The 19,257-nt window shown below is 47.1% G+C and overlaps 1 protein-coding gene across 4 annotated transcripts in view; it reads left to right on the forward strand.

Annotated features, from left to right (window-relative positions):
• The window catches only part of NMNAT3 (nicotinamide nucleotide adenylyltransferase 3), a 116,270-nt gene extending 97,930 nt beyond the window's left edge, over positions 1 to 18,340 (forward strand). For 2 of the 4 annotated variants that reach the window (XM_040636748.1, XM_040636747.1), the window contains exons 3-7: positions 5,384 to 5,567; positions 6,597 to 6,637; positions 9,916 to 10,114; positions 10,509 to 10,591; positions 17,124 to 18,340. In XM_040636748.1, coding sequence (XP_040492682.1) covers positions 5,384 to 5,567; positions 6,597 to 6,637; positions 9,916 to 10,114; positions 10,509 to 10,591; positions 17,124 to 17,542 — 926 coding nt within the window. In that variant the 3' untranslated portion in view covers positions 17,543 to 18,340. The remainder of the gene's footprint in view (positions 1 to 5,383; positions 5,568 to 6,596; positions 6,638 to 9,915; positions 10,115 to 10,508; positions 10,592 to 17,123) is intronic. The other 2 variants (XM_040636749.1, XM_040636751.1) reach the window with 2 other exon arrangements.
• Positions 18,341 to 19,257: the final 917 nt, after the last annotated feature.

Raw genomic sequence — 19,257 nt, forward strand, 5'->3', positions numbered from 1 at the left:
TGGGTCTAAACTCTTGGTCACCACAAACCTTTTCTACCAGGTTCTTCCCTATGCCTGCTGCTCATTCCTCCACTCACGCCGCCCGCAGCCCAGAAGGGGCTTTTCCTTTCCATTTTCATATCCTGTCCTTAACATTCTGGATTTTAGTAAACCTGGGTGCACGCACTTCCCCGACTCTGGTTGATATTTTTTAGGGTGACTTCTAAAACTTACATAAATCTTTCTCAACAAACCCTGATTCTAACCTTCACCAGTATTCCTCTGAAATTTAGGAACCAGTTCTGGAAGTCGAAAGCTGAACGTCCTTTCCTTATTCTCAGCTAGTTCTGTCATTCCCCGCCCCACCCCCACCCACAGTGGATGCCTCCGCCTCCAGGAAGGAAGGGCCCAGGGCAGCCAGGTTTACCAGGCTGGAAAAATGCATCAGAGAACTCTCAGCTTCTGGGCAGGTGTGTGTGTGTTGGGGGGAGAGGTTGGTTGGTGTCAGGCTGCCTTCTTTGGATCAACTCTCCTACTAAAAACAAAAATAAATGGTGGCTAGAACATTTTTCAAACCTCACTGTTAAAGCCATAAAGTGGGGATGTCTCAGACCAGCTGAGAGACAAACCCCTATAACCTGGGAGGTAAGTAAGCCGGCTATTGGAACATCAAAGCCACTGATGCCCTGTGGGAACTTGCCAGTGCTGCTCACTTAAGCTTTGAATCAGTGGCCATACAAGCCAACAAAGGAAGAATTGAAAGGCTAGAGCCCTCATAAGCTGGGGAACCTGACGGGTAACTTCCCTCACATTAAGCTGGACCCCCAAGGAGCTATACCCTCAGGGTCTAGATTTAACCCACCTTCTTCCCCCAGTCCTAGAGGACTTTAAAGAACCCTTGGTACTAAGGCAAGCCGAAGAAGAAAAAGACAAGGATAAAATATCACTAGAAAGAAGTGGCCTTACATCAGCCTTTGCTCAGATTTGCAGCCCCTTGCCTGAGTTAGTCAAGGAAGCTTAAGTCGACAACTTCATTTAAGGTCATCCATGACTTTTAATAACTCCAGGGACCCGGGAAACAGAAACATGAGGCTTCTCTGGAGGAGGGCATATCTATCTGACGCCCGGGGGAGCCCGCCAACAAATGATTAGTCAGGGGCATTGACCGGCAAGTAGTCAAAAGTCACACCATCATTTCAAGAGTTGCAGAGAAAACATTTGATAAAATTAATTTATGACAAAAACTCTTAAACTGGGAATCGCTGGGAATGTTTCTTAAAGTAACCTATTGGTCAGAATAGACCAGGTTAGTCTACCATAACAAATGCCCCAATTTTAAGAGCTTAGCACATTAAAAAACGTTCCTCTCTCATCAGATCAATCCCATGTAGACCGTGAAGAGATGCAGGGCAACCCGCGCCCAGCCGTGTCTCAGGAATCCTAGCGGGCCCCACCCGTGGCTTTGCTTCCTTAATTACAGCGTTCAGCTTCACTATGAAAGAGTGGGAGGGTCAGCAAGAGTTTTTATGGCCAAGTCTGGATGGGCCATGCATCACTTCCACCCACATCCCGTTCACTATAGCTCAGTGAGATCACATAAACACAACCTAATTTCAAGAAGAACAGATATATTAGCTTCCAGTGTGCCCAGGAAGAGGAGGAAAAGCGTTCTAATGAACACATGGCATTGTCTCTGCCACAACTGAAAAAGGATATGTACAGAAAACTTGCAGCGGACATCATATGTAATACTGAAACTCAAAAGCTTTTCCTCTGCTAGTGGCGATAAGGCCCGCTAACACCACCTCTGTTTGGCATCATGCTAGAGGTCTTCAGTGGTGCAACGAGAAAAACAAATAAAAGGCGGAGGGATTGGAAATGCAGCAGATTCGTCAGTATTTTCAGATGGTCTCTTTTGGACACAGATTTGAAAGCCTTGTACAGATAAACGATTAGAATAAGAGAGTTTAGCAAGATTACTAGATATGCATCCAAGATGCCTAAAGCATGTCTCTATATTGCAACAAACAGAATAAAAAAAATTTTTTAAATGCCATTTGTAGTGGCATCTAAAAAATCAAGTGTCTAGGAATAAATCTTACAAAAGATGTTTAGGCTCTAAGAAAAACTGTAAAACTTCAGGGATATTTAAGAAGATCTAAACAAATGGAAAGATATACCATGCTTATGGATTGGAAGGCTAAAAATTGTAAAGACATGAGTTCTCCCTAAATTAAATTATAAATTCAGTTCAATTCCTATCAGAATTTCAGCAGGTTTTTGGGGGGTAGTGCAGGGGCAAGGAGAGATGTTTCATTTGTGGAATTTGACAAGCTTGTTCTAAAATTTAAATGGAAAATAACAAAAAGTTAAGAATTGCCAAGACACTCTTGCGAAGAATCAGGTGGGAGGATTTGCTTAACCAGATACGAAGATGCGTAATAAAGCTATATTAACCAAAGCGAGGTGAGGTTGCACAGGGACAGTCGACTGGAGCAAAGAACAGAAGAGCAGAGAAGCAGGCCCTTGCACAGGTGAACACCTGATGTTCAACACATGGGTGGCAGAGCTCAGTAGCAGGGTGGACGGGGGCTTTTTGGTCAACTTTGCTGGAATAATTGACTATCCAAATGAAAAATAACTTAATAGTGATGAGGGAACAGAAGGCAAGCTGAGGACAAAGCAGAAACTGACGCCCTGCAACCCAAGGGATGTATGTGACATTCCTCAGGCACTCCTGGCTGCCCTCAAGGACAAAGAAATAGTTAACCTATAGATACCACAATCCCTCAGTTTACAAATGTCTTAGCAGTTTACAAGAACAGAAGCATTTCTACCAATAACCTAGCTTCAGGAAGGGAATGTAGATACAATTAAATGTCCTTATAATCTGCAGGCTCCAGGAAATTCCCAGACATCTTCATGTTAATGCCTTGCTAGAGGGGGTAAACAACCTGAACTTGACAATGGCAAGGCCTCCGGTATCCTGTGAGTCTTCTTTAACATATGAAAGTATTTCTCAACCTCCCTTTTTCCTTATCTTCCCCAACCCCATAGTATATAATCAGCCACCCCTCACAACCCCGGTGCAGCAGCTCTTTCTGCCCACGGGTCCTGTCCCCGTGCTTTAATAAACCACCAATTTTGCACCAAAGATGCCTCAAGAATTCTTTCTTGGTCGTCGGCTCCGGACTCCACCCCGCTGAACCTCACGAGTATTCCGTGTCCTCATCAGTAGGATTCACATCATGCACAAAGGCCCAAATGTGAAAAAACAAAACTATAAGCCTTTTATGAGATAATATAGGAAAATGTCTTCATAACACAAAATGCACTGGCCATAAAGGAAAAAACTAATAACCCAACCCAACTACATTAAAATTAAGAACTTTCGTTTTCTTTTTTTTCATTTTCAAAGGATTCCATAAAAAAAGGACAATAAGGCAAGCCGTAAAACAAGAGGGTATTTATGACTCATGTATGAGTATGTACAACATGTAAAGAACTCTACGAATCAATGATAAAAAAGCAGACAACCCAAAAAATATGGGCAAAAGATTTGAACAGGCACTTCACAAAAAATTTAAACCTGAATGTTTAGTAATATATATGAATAAGTGCTCAGCCTCGCTAGTGGGCAGGAAAATGAACTTTAAAACAACAATGAAATATAACTGCACACCTCTCAGTTTGGGAAGATCCTGACCATAAGCTTGTGTGGCATGGCCTGGAGCAAATGAAACTCTTCATGCACGGCTGGTTGGAGGATAAATAGCTACAACCACTTTGGAAAACGGTCTGGCATTAGAGTAAAGCTGCAGACACACCTACCCTATCATTCAGCGGTCCGCTCTTGGATGTATGTCCTAAGAAATGCATGCCTGTGTGCACTGGGAGATTTGTGGAAGGACGTCCGTAGCAGCGCTGTTTTTAATTGTCCAAAGCCAGACTCAAACCAAGTCCATCAACAGTAAAAGAGATCAATTATTTAGTATATAATCTTGCAATGGAAGGTTATGCAGCAATAAAACTGGTTGGATTACATGAAATTTATTTACGTAAAGTGAAAAAGGCTGAACAAAAGAATGTATTCAGTATGATTCCATTTATAAAAGTTTCAGGAGGTAAATGAATCTCTGTTTTTTAAGGCTACATAAATATGTGGTAAAGCTATAAAGGAAAGAGAATTAATATAAGAGTGTGATTAACGGCCGTCCGAGTGGGGCTTGTGGTGGGGAACATCTGGTGTGCCAGAAGTGCTCGTATCTTAATCTAGGTGCTGATGAAAGCAACATATACTTTATAACTCTCTGTCAAGCCATATGTGTTCTTTTATGTGCATGTTATATTTTATAATACAATTTTAAAAAATATATCACATCCTAAATAAAATATCATCCCACTAAATAAGGATTCCCTAATACCTCTTCTTAGCATAAGGTCCTTCCAAGTAGATATGATCCCATTTCACATAAAGGAAAACTGAAGTCCAGATGACTAAGTAATTTATTTTTCCAGACAGGTTGGTAATTGCCTAGGGTGCACTAGGGAGTGATGGAGCTGGAGCCCCCCCTCCAGGCTCTTGGGGTCCTGTTCATACTCTTTCCATGCTGGTTCTCTGTAGTTTCCACGGTGTCCCTATAGCTCTGAACTTAAAGCGTTCCGTTCTCTGGTCCCTGGGCCATACTGCATCACTTACCAGCACAACCCACATCCTTCCCAAAGTAGGCCTTCCCATTCCTCCTAGACCCACTGCTTCCCATCTCCTTCCCACCTCCCACCTACCTGATCCATGCTCCATCCCATCCCTTCATCTTTGATTCACAAGGCCCCCTGGCGTGTCACTGTTGTCCCATACATGATTAGAGGATGATAGTGCCTCTGTTGAGTCCTGTGCAGGAGGAGGTCGTGATGTGCCTCCACCATATTCTTTTTTTTTTTTTTTTGACAGAGATAGGGACAGCCAGCGAGAGAGGGAACACAAGCAGGGGGAGTGGGAGAGGAAGAAGCAGGCTCATAGCGGAAGAGCCTGATGTGGGGCGCGATCCCATAACACCAGGATCACGCCCTGAGCCAAAGGCAGACGCTTAACTGCTGTGCCACCCAGGCGCCCCCCTCCACCATATTCTGACCCTAACTGTCCGCACTGCTGTCTGGGCGCCTTATCTCGCCACATCCTCACAGCCTTGCTCTCGGGAGAGGAAGGACTCCGAGTCGACTGGAGAAGCCTGTGGCCCCTGGGGCAGCCTTTACCCTTGCCTGAGGGAGCTGGCCCAGCCGGAGAGAATGCCCGAGTCTGCTCCCACTCAGGATGAGGCCCAGAGACTTTCGCACCTGCCTGAATTCAGGCCGCCAGGTAGTTGGTGTTGGCACATACCACACACCACTGCTCTCCCTTGCCTAGGAATGTACCAGGTGATCGGGGGTATCATCTCTCCTGTCAACGACAACTACAGGAAGAAAGACCTCGTGGCTGCCCACCACCGGGTGGCCATGGCCCGGCTGGCCCTGCAGACGTCCGACTGGGTCCGGGTGGACCCCTGGGAGAGTGAGCAGGTGCAGTGGATGGAGACAGTGAAGGTGCTGAGGTAACAGTGGGCATTTTGTGATGACCAGGGGCCACGGGACACATCTGCAGAGCCCAGTGGGTGACAGGAGAGACCAAGTATGAAGTACGGCTTCATCCAGGCTCTCTGCCAAAATCCCAGAAGTGCTTCCTCTCAGAGGGCGAGAGACCCACAGACAAACTCTCAAAGAGGGCCTGAGTGAAAATAATCACAACCCACTGCCCTTCGGGACGTACTTTCTGGAAGCGCCCAATCTTGTTGCAGAGGGCTGTATCCTCAGGCTCGAGGGCGGCCAGCTACTAGCTGTGAGACTGGGCTCTTCCATTCTCTGAGACACATTTCTCACTTGCAAAATGGAGACCATAAAACTAATGAGGACTTTTTTAAATGTAAAGAACTTTCCTGTCCCCAAACCCCGTAAGACATAGATGATTCACTAAGTGGGACCTTCTATCATTGTCATCATTGACTAGGTTGAAAACTGCATCTACATCTTAAGGCATCTTTTCTAATTGTTCAAATCCTGGGTTCTATAAATCTCGACTTTTATGTAAAATTTTATTGAAAAAGGCTATAAATCTAGAAAGTTGCTCAGGATCTTTTTCCTTTGGAACTGCTGTTAGCACCCAGCAGAAGTAATTGGCTATTTAAAAGCTCTGGGAGCCCTGCACGCTGGGGCAGTGGGTCACTGCCTTGTGTCTGGGAAAGGGCCCTGGGAGTTTGCTGGAGAAGCAGGAAGCCCCGCCCAGCCTGGGTGGCAGAGGGGACGGGGAGGTAGGCCTGCCTGTCACTAACGCAGGCTCTGCTGAAGGGTCTGCAGACTGGGGGCTGTGTGTCTTTTATCTATTTGGAAGCAGTAGGATTGTCAGGGCTTAGGAAGCCCAAGGGACAAGGGCCAATAATTGGCAGGTCTGTTCATCAGAAATCGATTGAGTTCGGAAGCAGTAGGATTGTCAGGGCTTAGGAAGCCCAAGGGACAAGGGCCAATAATTGGCAGGTCTGTTCATCAGAAATCGATTGAGGTTTTCATTTTTTTACTCATCTTCACAGTCACTTGGTTGAAAACTGTTTATCTTCTCCTGGTAGTAAAGGTAAGCGCTTAGTAGCATATCCTGGCTCTGATTATTTGCCTTTTTCTTGGGAACGAACCAGCTAGAAGCATTCAGCAATTCAGTGCTACTTCCGAACCTCTTGCCAAATTAAAAGAGCAAATATGAAATAATTGTTCAGACACGCGCTCTCTTTTAACATAAAGAAGAAATGTATACCTAGATCATCCCTTCAGAAGAAGCTGTATACCCAGCTCTCACCTCTGGAGGATAGCAGAGGGGCAGACACACGAAAGAGTAGATAATCCAGCAAATCACTGAGCTTTGACTTGTAGTCACGAAGACACTTTCCTTCTCCAGCCTGTGAGAGGCAGTGTAGCCTTGGGCCCAGATTTGGGAGCCCAGTTTACTCGCTCAGTGACTTGATGTAAGTGAGTTAGCCTCTCCGCGCCTCTGTTCCTCGCCCAATACCACGAGGATGACACCACCTACTTCTCTGGGGTACTGCGTGAATTAAAGGGGATGATGTGGGCAAAATACCTGGTTTATGGTAGGTGCTTCATAATGTTAGCTGCCTTCCCTGCATCCCTAACACTGGCCCACAGTTATCCTCCAAACAGATAAGCCATTCCTGGATAAATAGGAATTGACCACAGAACTACGTAGTATTGTCACTGCTTCTGCTGCAAAATGCAGGTGTGAGCTAAGAGTTTACCGAACACTTTTTCTTTTTTCACTCTGTCCTTTACTCCACTTCTTCTCAGCCCTGGTCGCACCCTGAATCACTTGGGAGCTTTCAAAAGTACCGAAGCTTGAGTCTCATCCCAGAAACTGGGATGCCATTGGTCTGGGGTGGGGCGTCAGAATTTTTAAGGGCTCCCTGGTGATTCTAATGCGTGGCGGGGGTTGAGGCCACAGCCTCAGTCACCAAGTATGTGAATCAGGTTTATGATTATTAGTACCGAGATCCATCCAAACCAGTGGGCCCTGGCTGGAGGAATCATCTCGGAAGCTTTTTTAAAATGCTCATCTCCCTGCCCACGGCCCTCAGGGATTATGATTTGTGGGTGGGATATAGGCATGGGTGTTTTTTAAAAGGTCTCCAAATGATTTATTTTGTATAGCCAAGGTTGAAAATCCACTGATTTAAATAGACAACAGTTTTATCAGATAACTGGTTACATTTTTTTCAATATTTAGAGTGAGCTTCATTAGAAAATTTGATTGCTAATGTTTTCCTAAAATGGCCAAAAGCATTTTTTTTTTTAAGATTGAAAATCTGGTAACTGTAAACTTAGGTGATTTTAGACGCATGGTAGAAATCCATCCCAGCCTTTGCTCCATTTAGTATCTTCCTGATAGAGTCAATAGTGAATTTACATCATAGGACAAACAGTGTCACTATGACAAATGTCACTATGAAGTAAATTCACAGTAGGGTTCATTGAGGATTCTTTTTCTCCTTATCGGGTTGCTTATTTTTACTTTAATTTTTTTTTTTTTAATCTAGGCCAGCTTTCATGCTTTTAGGACATTTGGTAACTTATTTTGCTCACCTTCTCCCCACGCTGTGGGGGGAGGTCCTTAGTCACAGTGCCATTTGAGGTGGTCCGTCATCAGCACCATCACTACTGTCATCTCACGTACCCCTTTGCAAGCATGATCTTATGCTATCCTCCTTTTACAGATGAAGAAACAGGTTCGGAGACGCTAAGTTAGTCTAAGTCACAAAACAAATAAGCGAGTGGCGGAGCCCGTCTGACTCTGAAGCCATGTTTATGGTCCTCTTCAAACCAGTGGTCTACGGGTGGGGGCACAGTGGGGCTGACTTTGTTCCTGCCACAATGACCCCCTGACCAGGCATCCCTGCAGAACTGTGGGGCTGCGGAGGACACAGAGAACTCATTCCCAGGGTCAGCCCTCAGGCCCAGGGCCAGGCACACCAGGGCACCACTTAGGCAGACAAGAGGAAGCCATGGCCGCTGCCCCACAGAGGCCGAGTGGAGGTCTATGAGGAAAATAATTATTCGAGAGCCAGCTAATATTCAAAGTAGGCTCAACTTGAACGAGGAGCTTCCAGGTAAGTAAAGTAAAATGACAGTCACCACCTGTACTGTTTGTGCCAGGCTTTTCCAGGTAGGTAATATCTAGTCACCTCAGCAACTCTGAGAAGTAGGTGGGTTTAGTCCCATCTTACAGATGGGGAAATGGAGGTTCTGAAAGGGTCAGTAACATCCCCAGAGTCCTACAGTTAGAAAGTCGAGGTGAGACTCACACCTACTTCGGTCTGATGCAAGATTCCAGACCAATTCAGGAGCGAATCCTCAGACTTGGAGCTTACCAAAACCAAAGCAGATAGTAATGGAAACACAGAGTCCAGCTAGGCCCTAAGAAGACTCGACATGAGTCTCCAAGATCATCAGGAAGGACTTTGGACCAGAATTAAATGTATTTATCCGTCCACTCCTTCCATCGTTCCTGAAGTCAGCTGACTCTAGGTAAGCAGTTCCTGAGGACTAAGAATATAAGGATGAATTAAATGAGCTGACCGTTCACAGAAGAACAGCTGATGTTGATTGGGTCCTTTCTGTGGCTGGGCCGGTGCTAAGCCTCTCCATGAATCCTCAGCGCTCGCGGGGTGGGTGAGGTCATCATCCCCCATTCTACAGATGAGGAAACCAGAGGCAGATTGCTTAAGGAGCCCACCACGATTGCGCAGCTACTAGTTGGAAGCAGAATTCCAACCAAGCGGTCTAATTCTAAAGCTTAGCCTTTACACTGTGCCTTCTCCCCATGATGACCAGCACTGGGCCGCGCGTCCAGCGTTTGGCAGGGTAGAAGCACGTTCTCTCTCACGGTCTGGGGCTGCTCAGCAGGGAGGTCGGCATTAGCTTCCACAACGACCAATAGACAGATGAGGTCAGTGAGGCTCCGACAGTGCAAGTGACTCCTCCAGGGTCCTACAACCAAGAAAATGTAAACTCGAACCCACCCCATCTGGCTGCAAAGCACCTGCTTTTCCCAGCAGGCACTGCCTTCTCCCAAACACAGCTCTTGTAAATGTGTAATTCAGTAGGGGGAAGGGGGAAGATTGCGTTGATACAAGACGTGGTAACTGCTGTGCTGGATCAGGTAGGTCTTGATTCGCACACTGATCGCTAAAAGCCAGGCCTGCCGAGCTGGTGTAAGTCTAATCAGATCTGAAATGCTAACACCAAACGACACTTGCTCTGTCCTGCCCACTGTTCAGTGCACTTTGCGTGTATAACTCCCGCATTACTCGTGAGAGGCACGCAGGATCGCTATTCCTCACGACGCAGGTGCTGAACCATGCACACGGAAACCTGCTGACGCCCCCCCAGGGTCACCCAGCTGGCCTGTGGGCGAGCCGGGATTCAGCCCAGGCAGCCTGGCTCCCAGCCAGACTCTTAGTCCCGAAATAGGAGTTTCACAGGACAAGAGTGAGCTGTGGGCCACGCGCTGTGCAGTAGCTCGCTTTCCTTCACTGAAGTCTGAAAGGTAAGCTTTAAGTTACAATAATAATAATAATGTTATTATTCTGGCTTTACAAATGAAGGGTTTTATTTTGAACTCAGGTCTGTCTGATTCTCCCAGCCCATGTCCTTAATCCCTACTCAACTTTTTTAAAGTGAGGCAGTGAAAGACAAGGTTAAAAAAGTAGAACTATGCTCATTTCCCCCCTTGGGGCTCACAGAAGGCAGTGGATAGCCCAGAGGACCCGATCACATCTGCTTTCCTCTCAGCCCCCGGCACGTAGCAGGCCCTCCACAAACATTTGTGGACCGGGCTACCTACCTAAAATGGACAAAAGCAGGTGGAGACTTAAAAACTGAGACCCCTGGGTGGCGTTGCGGGGACGGACGCACCCTGAGCCCGTGTGTTTGCAATGCAGGCATCATCACAGCGAACTGCTCAGATCTCTGCCCCAGACGGAAGGCCTGGACCACGGCAGGGCTCGCAGCACGGCCCCCACAGGTGGGTGCGGACCCTCTTGTCCCTGGGAGGGAGAGAGGTCGGGGATTCGTGGGACCCACTCCCAAGCACAATAAGGATTCTGAGGCTCGCCTGGGTACCGGTGGCACTTTCCAGGTTGAAAGGTCAAGTTCAACAATCCACCACCCTCCCTTGTAAATCGGGTTGCTAATTTAGGATTTTTCTCATCCAGAGGAGTTTACCTACCCTTGTGACTTGTGCTTGTGACGGGGATTACAGTCAGGGCTACACAGGGATAAACTGGTGAGTGATGTGGGTTCTTTTAACAGCCTGAGCCTTTCTGAGTACAAACGTGCCACTCTGACCCTCAAACAGAAACCTATTTTTAGGGGAATTTCAGTCCATATGGAATGTCCTTTCAATTTGTAACCCCGGGTTTCTACCCTATTGTCAACTCCTGGTATTTGGTAGAAACTTGTCAGTTGTGACTTTGAAGTATCTTCCCTCTCTAATGGGCAGCCCTGGTACTAGGAGTCAAGTGCATAGGCCCCTCATGCAAATAAACAGGAGGCCCTGGTGATGGAAGGGCAGGATGTGACATGGTCTGGGAATCACTGGTCCTGCCTGGCTGAAATCCCAGCAGGCCCATCTGTGGGGTTTCCTACTGCCAGTCTCCCAACTGTGGGTGGTGGGATACCAGTTCCAGATCAGAAGGGCTCAGGAATGTCACAGTTAAACCAACCTAAAATGGTTTCTTTCCTGCAGGACTTTTCAGAGCCTTTACTATGATCTTGTGCATTGTGACTCTACAAGAAAGAGAACTAGCTTGTCACCATTATCACTTTTTAATCCTGGGACCCTTTTCAACACATATTGGTGCCCCCCAGAACACAGACTGGAAGACACTCTTCTAAAAGAACTTGAAAATGCCACCAAGCCCTAAAGGTTTCATGCAGCAGTCCCCAAATGCTGCTCAAAGGATCACTCAGGGCAGAATCGCCTGTGTGTAATAATTCCCAGGCCACACCCCAGACCTCCTGAGTGGGAATGGGGCCTGGGAATTTGGATATTTAACAGGCACGCTGGGATTTGCTTTATAGCCGGTTTGGGGAACCGCACTAGAGTAGGAATCTAAGAAAGGAGGAGTTACGGCGTCTCCTGTACAGTCAGCTTTACACTATTCATTGTATTCCTCTGGTCTGTGTGCCTCTCTTCCCTCTGACTCCCAGTCGTGAGCACAAGCCGCTGTTCATTCTCAGCCTCTGCCTTGTATTCCAAGCATCTCCGGCTCAGCAGCTACTCCTACAAGAGTTAAGAGACCCTTGCTGAGCACCTCCCCAGGCCAGGCTCTGGACTCAGGAGGAAAACAAAGGTAGCCTGCCCCACCCCCTGACCTAAGGCTAGAGACAGGCTGTGGATGGTGGGGAGTCCAGGCATGGATTAGGAAGGCTGCCTGGAGGAAGAGACACTAGCACCGAAACTCATAGGATCAGTACCTTATCTGGGATTAGGGGCATTTCTGGGCAGAGGAGCAGCCGGGCAAGGCACAAAGGCAGGGTGCTGGGGATTCCTTGCTGCTGGGAATGCCGGCGCTTCCAGTGACAGGCAGCAAGCCTCTAATGATGTGGGAGGGTTGCCACACAGAGGCTTCCAGCCTCTCCTACTTCCCCTCTCTGCACCTGCTTCCAGAATTCCTGTCTCAGCTGGACTGCCCCTCTTCCCCCTTCCCTTTGACTCCTCTTTTGAAAACCTATCTGTCCTCTTAGGCCCAGGTTGGACCCATCTTCCTGTGAAACCAGTCCCAGCTGCTTTCACGGAGATGGGCTCTCCCGCTCCCTCAGCCAAAGCTCACCCACAATCTTTTCAAAACTTTTTTTAAAGATTTTTATTTATTTATTTGTCAGAGAGAGCACAAGCAGAGGGGGCGGCAGGCAGAGGGAGAGGCAGGCTCTTGAGCAAGGAGCCCAATCCAGGACTCAATCCCAGAACCCTGGGATCATGACCTGAGCCGAAGGCAGATGTTTAACTGACGGAGCCATCCAGGCGCCCCTCAAATTTATTTTTCTAGGGGCTACTCTGCTTGGCCCTGTGATGCTGGGAGTTTGTTCTTTATCCCCTTTCTTACTATTCAAACCCTGAGTCCTGCTCATCTTGTTCTCTCCTAAAGTAACTGTTAAAAAGTAACTGTTAAGGGGCGCCTGGGTAGTGCAGTCGTTAGGCGTCTGCCTTCGGCTCAGGGCGTGATCCTGGCGTTTCGGGATCGAGTCCCACATCGGGCTCCTCCGCTATGAGCCTGCTTCTTCCTCTCCCACTCCCCCTGCTTGTGTTCCCTCTCTCGCTGGCTGTCTATCTCTGTCAAATAAATAAATAAATAATCTTAAAAAAAAAAAAGTGACTGCTAAAAAAAGAAAGTTTATATTGAATGAAAAGTAGGCTTTTCAATTTACCAAAATATATTAGGGGCTTTAAAAATGTTCATGTCCTTTGCTTGATATATTCCCCTTCTAGGAATCAGACTGCAAAAATAATTAAAAATTGGGACAAAGATTTATGTAGAAAGATGTTTATTATAAAGCAATTTTTATAATGGCAGATAATGAAAGTAACCTCGATGTTTAAGTATAAGGGAATGTTTAAATTATTCTGTATACATAGGATGAATAATTGAGACAAAATGTTTTTGGAGAAAGGCTTATGAGGTAAGTGGGGAAAAAATCAGGATATGATCCTGTGTATATAATCTCAAGTATATTAAAAAAAACACGTAAATATACTTGCACATCTATTTGCCTGTCTAAATCAATAGGAAAAAAACCAAACTACACAAAAATACTGAGTTTTTGTAGAAAGCGGAATTGTTGTTTTCGACCTTAAATATGTATTTTCCATACAGTTTATAGTTGACACAGAGTTCACGTTTGTAATCAGAGGGAAAAAAAACAGTAGAGCAATTAACAAGAGGAAGGCGGAGTTCTTCCTCAGCATACATCTGGCTTGTATGTTACTAGGGGCGTGTTTGTAAGGGACCATTTTGTGTGCTGTGTATCTCGTTGTGCGCTCGTGTCCTCTGGGACTGCAAAGCCTGACAGCGTGTGTCTTTTGTGCAGGTGGTCCCTGCCCTTGTGAGCACGGCTCGGCAGCCTTGAGGGGATTCCCTTTCCACATAACCAGAGCAGGCACCCCCTCTCTTTCCATCTTGTGCTGGTTTGTTCCACGGTGGTCTTGTCTGGTTGATTTGGGTGCTGCCCTTTAACACCTGGCTTCAGCTCTGGTGTCACGTTTACCCAGAAGTCCCACACTCCTGAGTGTGTCTATATGGCTGTGCCCAAAACCTGCCCTGGGCCGCAGAGTGACACCGCAGTCAGTCTGTCACTCAATTTCCAGAACCTCCACAGGAGGTCATCCCCATTTTACAGCAGAGGAAACCAGCCCCGGCTGCTGGAACTCTCCTAGGCTTCCAGCAGCTCTGAAACTGGAACCCAAGGCTGACTGACCTCAGGGCTGGGTGTTCTTGTATAGAGAGTTAGGGCAACTGGACATCCTAAGAAAAAGGTCCCAGTGGCACTTCCCTCACTTTTCATGTAAATCTCTGCTTTTCAAAGCCCGTGGCTATTCCAAGAAAGCCCACTGCCTCAAAATGCCCACGGACATCCGAAGTAGGTCACTACATCGTTTTTAAGATGAATCAAATCGGCAGCCTTTATTCAGCACCTCAGACTTAAGGACTTGGACAGTCAGTCGCTCAGCCTGAAGTTTGTAGCAGTGATGTGAATGGATTTGAAAGAGATCCGTAACCGTCTCTTTGAGGACTGCCCAGAGTGGGAGTCTAAGGCACGTGTTGCCAGAAGTGATTACCCCACAGACATGCCTTTGATTTGGGGGATGGGAATTCTGGTGTGGGCACTTGTCCCCTGTAGGCAAGAGCTCACAGCGAATTGCATTCCTGTCACTGTCAGTAAATCAAACAGTGTCTAATATCGAAGCCATTGTGTGGAAACTGCTCCCACAAAAATCCACCAAGAGAGGAAGGGGGTACCTTCTTTGACCTGTGGTAATGGGGGGAGGGTGTGCTCCAGGCCTCAGGAGACCCTACAATTAAATGCCCATCATTTAACCTCCCCCATAGGAAGAGCACATAAAAATCACCCATTTGTTTAAAAGGTCAAAAGCGGGTCTCTTGCTATATTACAATGGTTGAATAAATAAGAAATTGGAGTAGAACCTCACAGATGTAAAATAGTTCAAATCCACATATGTTGTGAGTAGTGGGACCAGCCCAAAGTAGTGAAAAGTGTGAGTTATCGAGTAATTTTTATTTATTTTAATTTATTTTTATTTTTTTTAAAGATTTTATTTATTTATTTGACAGAGATAGAGACAGCCAGCGAGAGAGAGAACACAAGCAGGGGGAGTGGGAGAGGAAGAAGTAGGCTCATAGCGGAAGAGCCTGATGTGGGGCTCGATCCCAGAACGCTGGGATCACGCCCTGAGCCGAAGGCAGACGCTTAACCGCTGTGCCACCCAGGCGCCCCTATCGAGTAATTTTTAAACGCAATTTTATTGACTAAAAATACTCCCTAAGTGTTGGACGGACGTGTCGATGAATGGGTTAGTGGATAAGTAGGTGGACGGGTGGATGTGTGGGTGGATGGACGGTAGTTCACACTATCACACTTACTCTGTTCCAAGCACTGTTCTAAGTACTTTATACTTATAAGCTCATTCAATTATAAAATGATCCCATGGGATAAGTACTGTTAATATCCTCATTTTAAAGTTGAGGTCATAAAGCTGTTGAATAGAAGAGCCAGGATTTGAATATAAGGTGTCTTGCTTTAAAGTCCTAGTTCTTAACTGTGGACAATTCATGAATATATGCATCGATAAATGTTTGAATATCATTTCATTATACCAATATTCTGCTAGAGTGTTTGAAAAGTCTTTCTGTAATTCTATCTGCTGCTTCAAAATCAGTAAACAAGTCTTGTGCCCACTGTTTCATGGATGGGGAAACTGAGGCCCAGAGAAGGATGGATCTTGGCTCCAGCCCCACAGCAGCCTGTGCCTGACTGAAGCTGAATTCAGACCTCCCCATAATCCCTCCACTTTCTCACTTTCCATTCCACAGCCGGTCTGGTGCTCCTTTGTAAACTTATCTCTCCGATCCATGTCCAGATTCCTTCCATGGTTCCACAGCCTCAACTGACCATTTACATCAGCTCTTTCCCCAGCAGGTAGTATCCCTGAAGCCCCTCCCAGCTGAGGTTTCATGGTGATGAGAGCTGCCAGCACTCTAGGAACACAGCCTCTGCCATTTCCTGAAGCTAGAATCAGCTTCCAGAAGGACCAGAGATCCTAGTGGTTCCTGCTACCTAGCATGGACTTGACTTTCTCTTTTCCAGATTAGCCCATTCGAAAGGGACGTGACCTTGAACAGTGCCAGGAAAATCCAGGAGGGACTTCTGGGTTCTGATGCATATACAATTCCCGCCAGCAGGAGGCGGCAGAGCCCAGCAGTTACAAATGCCCCGTCCAGAGGCTGGCGGGCTGGTTTGAATCCTGCCGCCGCCTCTGCCTAGACCAGTGACCTCAAGCAGGATGCTTGCCTCTCCAGACCCATTGCCCTCTCCGCTGACTGCTCTGCAGACGGGGCACAACAATAACGCCTACCTCATGAGGTTGTTCTGAGGATCGAATGAGATTAAACCCACAAAGCGCTTAGCCGTCGTGCTCGCACTGGGCACCCAGTACACGTTAGGCATCCTTTTATCATCACAACCATCATTCTGTTAGAACAAATGCCAAAGGATTACCCACATTGATCAGTTGTTCCAGAGCTCTGTTATATTGGAAACAGATGAAAAGGTCACTAGCTGTTGATTATCCAAAGAATCTTTATGATGAGATTTTACTTATAGAGGTACCAGGTGTTAGGGCTGAAATAGATTGTTAGAAACGTGGAGACTTGCCTGAGGCCCACAGCTTGTTAGTTAGGGATCTTACAACCTTACCTTCTGTCAGAAGACGGGGCTCACAGCCACCTTTGGCCCACTCTGCCATGGGGTCCAGCCACCGCAGACAGACTTTTGGTATAATACTGGAGGGGGGGAAAAAGCTGTTGTGTATTTCTTGGCACTTCGCCCATATTAAACAAAAGATGTATTGATTAGATTATTACTTAAAACTGCGTGTCCCTGAAGTAGCTTCAGAGTCACTTACATGCTTTTTCAGTCATGAACACAGACATTGAGTTCCCAGTACATTCCAAGAAAAGCATCTTTTTTTAAAAAGATTTATTTATTTGACAGAGAGAGAGACAGCCAGCAAGAGAGGGAACACAGGCAGGGGGAGTGGGAGAGGAAGAAGCAGGCTCATAGCGGAAGAGCCTGATGTGGGGCTCGATCCCATAATGCCGGGATCACGCCCTGAGCCGAAGGCAGATGCTTAACCGCTGTGCCACCCAGGCGCCTGTCCAAGAAAAGCATCTTGTGCAATTTTCAAACGGAATATGATGTTATCTTTACTGGCCGTGACCCTTCTGTAACCTTGTCGGGATCCACCCTTGTTTTTGCAGCTGTGCCCGAGCTGAAGCTCCTCTGCGGGGCAGACGTCCTGAAGACCTTCCAGACCCCCAACCTCTGGAAAGACGCACACATCCAGGAGATAGTGGAGAAGTTTGGCGTGGTGTGCGTGAGCCGGATGGGCCACAACCCGAAGGAGTACATCTCGGGCTCGCCCATCCTGCACCGGTACCGGCACAACATTCACCTGGCCAGGGAGCCCGTGCAGAATGAGCTCAGCTCCACATACGTCAGGCGGGCCCTGAGCCAGGGCCACAGCGTGAAGTACCTGCTCCCAGACGCTGTCATCACCTACATCAAGGACCACAACCTCTACACCAGGGACGGTTCCTGCAAAGGCAGTGGCACCCAGAGGAATGAAGGAAAGACAAGCTGGGGAGAGCCCGCCACTCCTCCACGGAGCTCCTCCTGACGAAAGGGCACTGAAGGTCTTCGGCTTTTCTTTTCTTTCCTTTTTTTTTTTGCTTTTCCGTCTGCCCTTTGTTTTATTTAGGCAATGAGTTTATTTCAGAGGGGTCTCCTGTCCCCGGAAGAGATACCTTCTTTTGGGAGGAGGAGCAAGTGCCTGCATCTCAAGAAGGGACATTTACCAAGGAAGTTAAAAGGGCGTGGCAGGTCACTAGAACTAGACGCAGCTCTCGGGGGCTCTGGCCGCAGAGCCCTCCTTCCTCGGGGACGGTGCCCCTGGCATGCGCACTGACGGCAGTGCTGCGCCAGGCGGGGCCCCTGACGCTCGGATCAGAACGGCCCACACGCGTTTCTTAACTAGGACCAGGTGCAGCATGCTGGTCTTGATGGGAGGGACTTGACAGGATGCTAATTACCAAACAGTGGGCTTTGTCAACACCGTGTTCCAACAGAATAATACTAATCGAGGACTCCAAAATTTGGAAGCCGCTCCTGCCGATTTACACTGAATCTTCCCCTAAGAACCACCATCTGTCTGCCTAGGCTGTAGATACGGTTTCAACTGAGATCTTTCTAAGGAGTGACCCTCAATATTTTTGATACGGCAGATATTTTTACCGCGACTTTTTTATAAATGCCAGGGCTCCTGATCTCCAGGTTTCTAAAAAGGAACTGAGGTAAAACAGACGCTTTGACTATTTAGAGGGTCTTTGTGAATGTTTTATGACCGCCTGCCTGTTTGAATATCGGCAAAGAGATAAATAATAAATTGACATAAAAAATACTAATGAAAAGTTTCTTTTTTCTTCCTTTGTTATATTATTAATGCCTGATATACCAGCCGTTGCTCTTCTTTTTAGCTACCCCGTGAAATTTGCTACTGTTCCAATGGAACTGACATGAATTTAAGAGTCTATTTCCAGGTAGTAGCAGTGGAGGAAGCAGTTGCTTTTCAACACCCTGCAAAGCGTGCTCTGATCCAAAGCTCTGGGCGGATGGCTCTGTTCACGTGGGCCCTAAAGGATGAGAGGAGGAGCTTCCCATGTGTCCAGGATTTGTCATTCCACTCCTCCTTAAGAAGAGCTTTTAATTGGCCTAATTCTGTTTGAGTTTACTCTTTACACTTGCTGACCAGATGACTGAATGCATTCAGAATGTACTTCTCCATTCTTTTACCCTGGTTCATCCTTGCTGCAGATGCAGTCATCAGAAAAACAAAGGGCCAGTCAGGAAGAATCTACTATCTCCCCAAACATATCCCAGTGTTCGTGTGGGTGTCATGATAGAGAGGAGTAAAGTAGGCAGTCAGGATTTCCTGGGTCTAGAGTAGTGGGGCCCTCCTGTGGGGGGCGGGGTCCCTAGGCCCTCACCCCTGCAACCTCTAAAGCTGCTAAGCCATTCCCCAGCCTGCTTGAGCTCTGCACCCCAAGGGATCTTTAAGAACCTTGATAGTGCAGGGGCATAGGGATCAGACGACCTTATCCACAGCAAGCCGTGTGACTTGGACCAGCTCCCTTTCCTACTGTGAGCCTCGGTTTCCCAAACTCTGAAATGCAGTGGTTTGACTAGATAAATTCTCTTCTAGCTCTGATTTCTGAGGCTCTGAGTGCCCTCTTTCAGCCTGTCCACCCTTCTTTGGGTCCAGTTCACTTCTGGCCACACTGGAAGTTCCCCAAGGGGAGAGGGTCTTTGCTGATGTATCCTAAGTGCCCAGAAATT

The sequence above is a fragment of the Ursus maritimus genome, unplaced genomic scaffold, assembly GCF_017311325.1.
Source record: "Ursus maritimus isolate PB19 unplaced genomic scaffold, ASM1731132v1 scaffold_20, whole genome shotgun sequence".
In the NCBI taxonomy this organism is placed as follows: domain Eukaryota; kingdom Metazoa; phylum Chordata; class Mammalia; order Carnivora; family Ursidae; genus Ursus; species Ursus maritimus.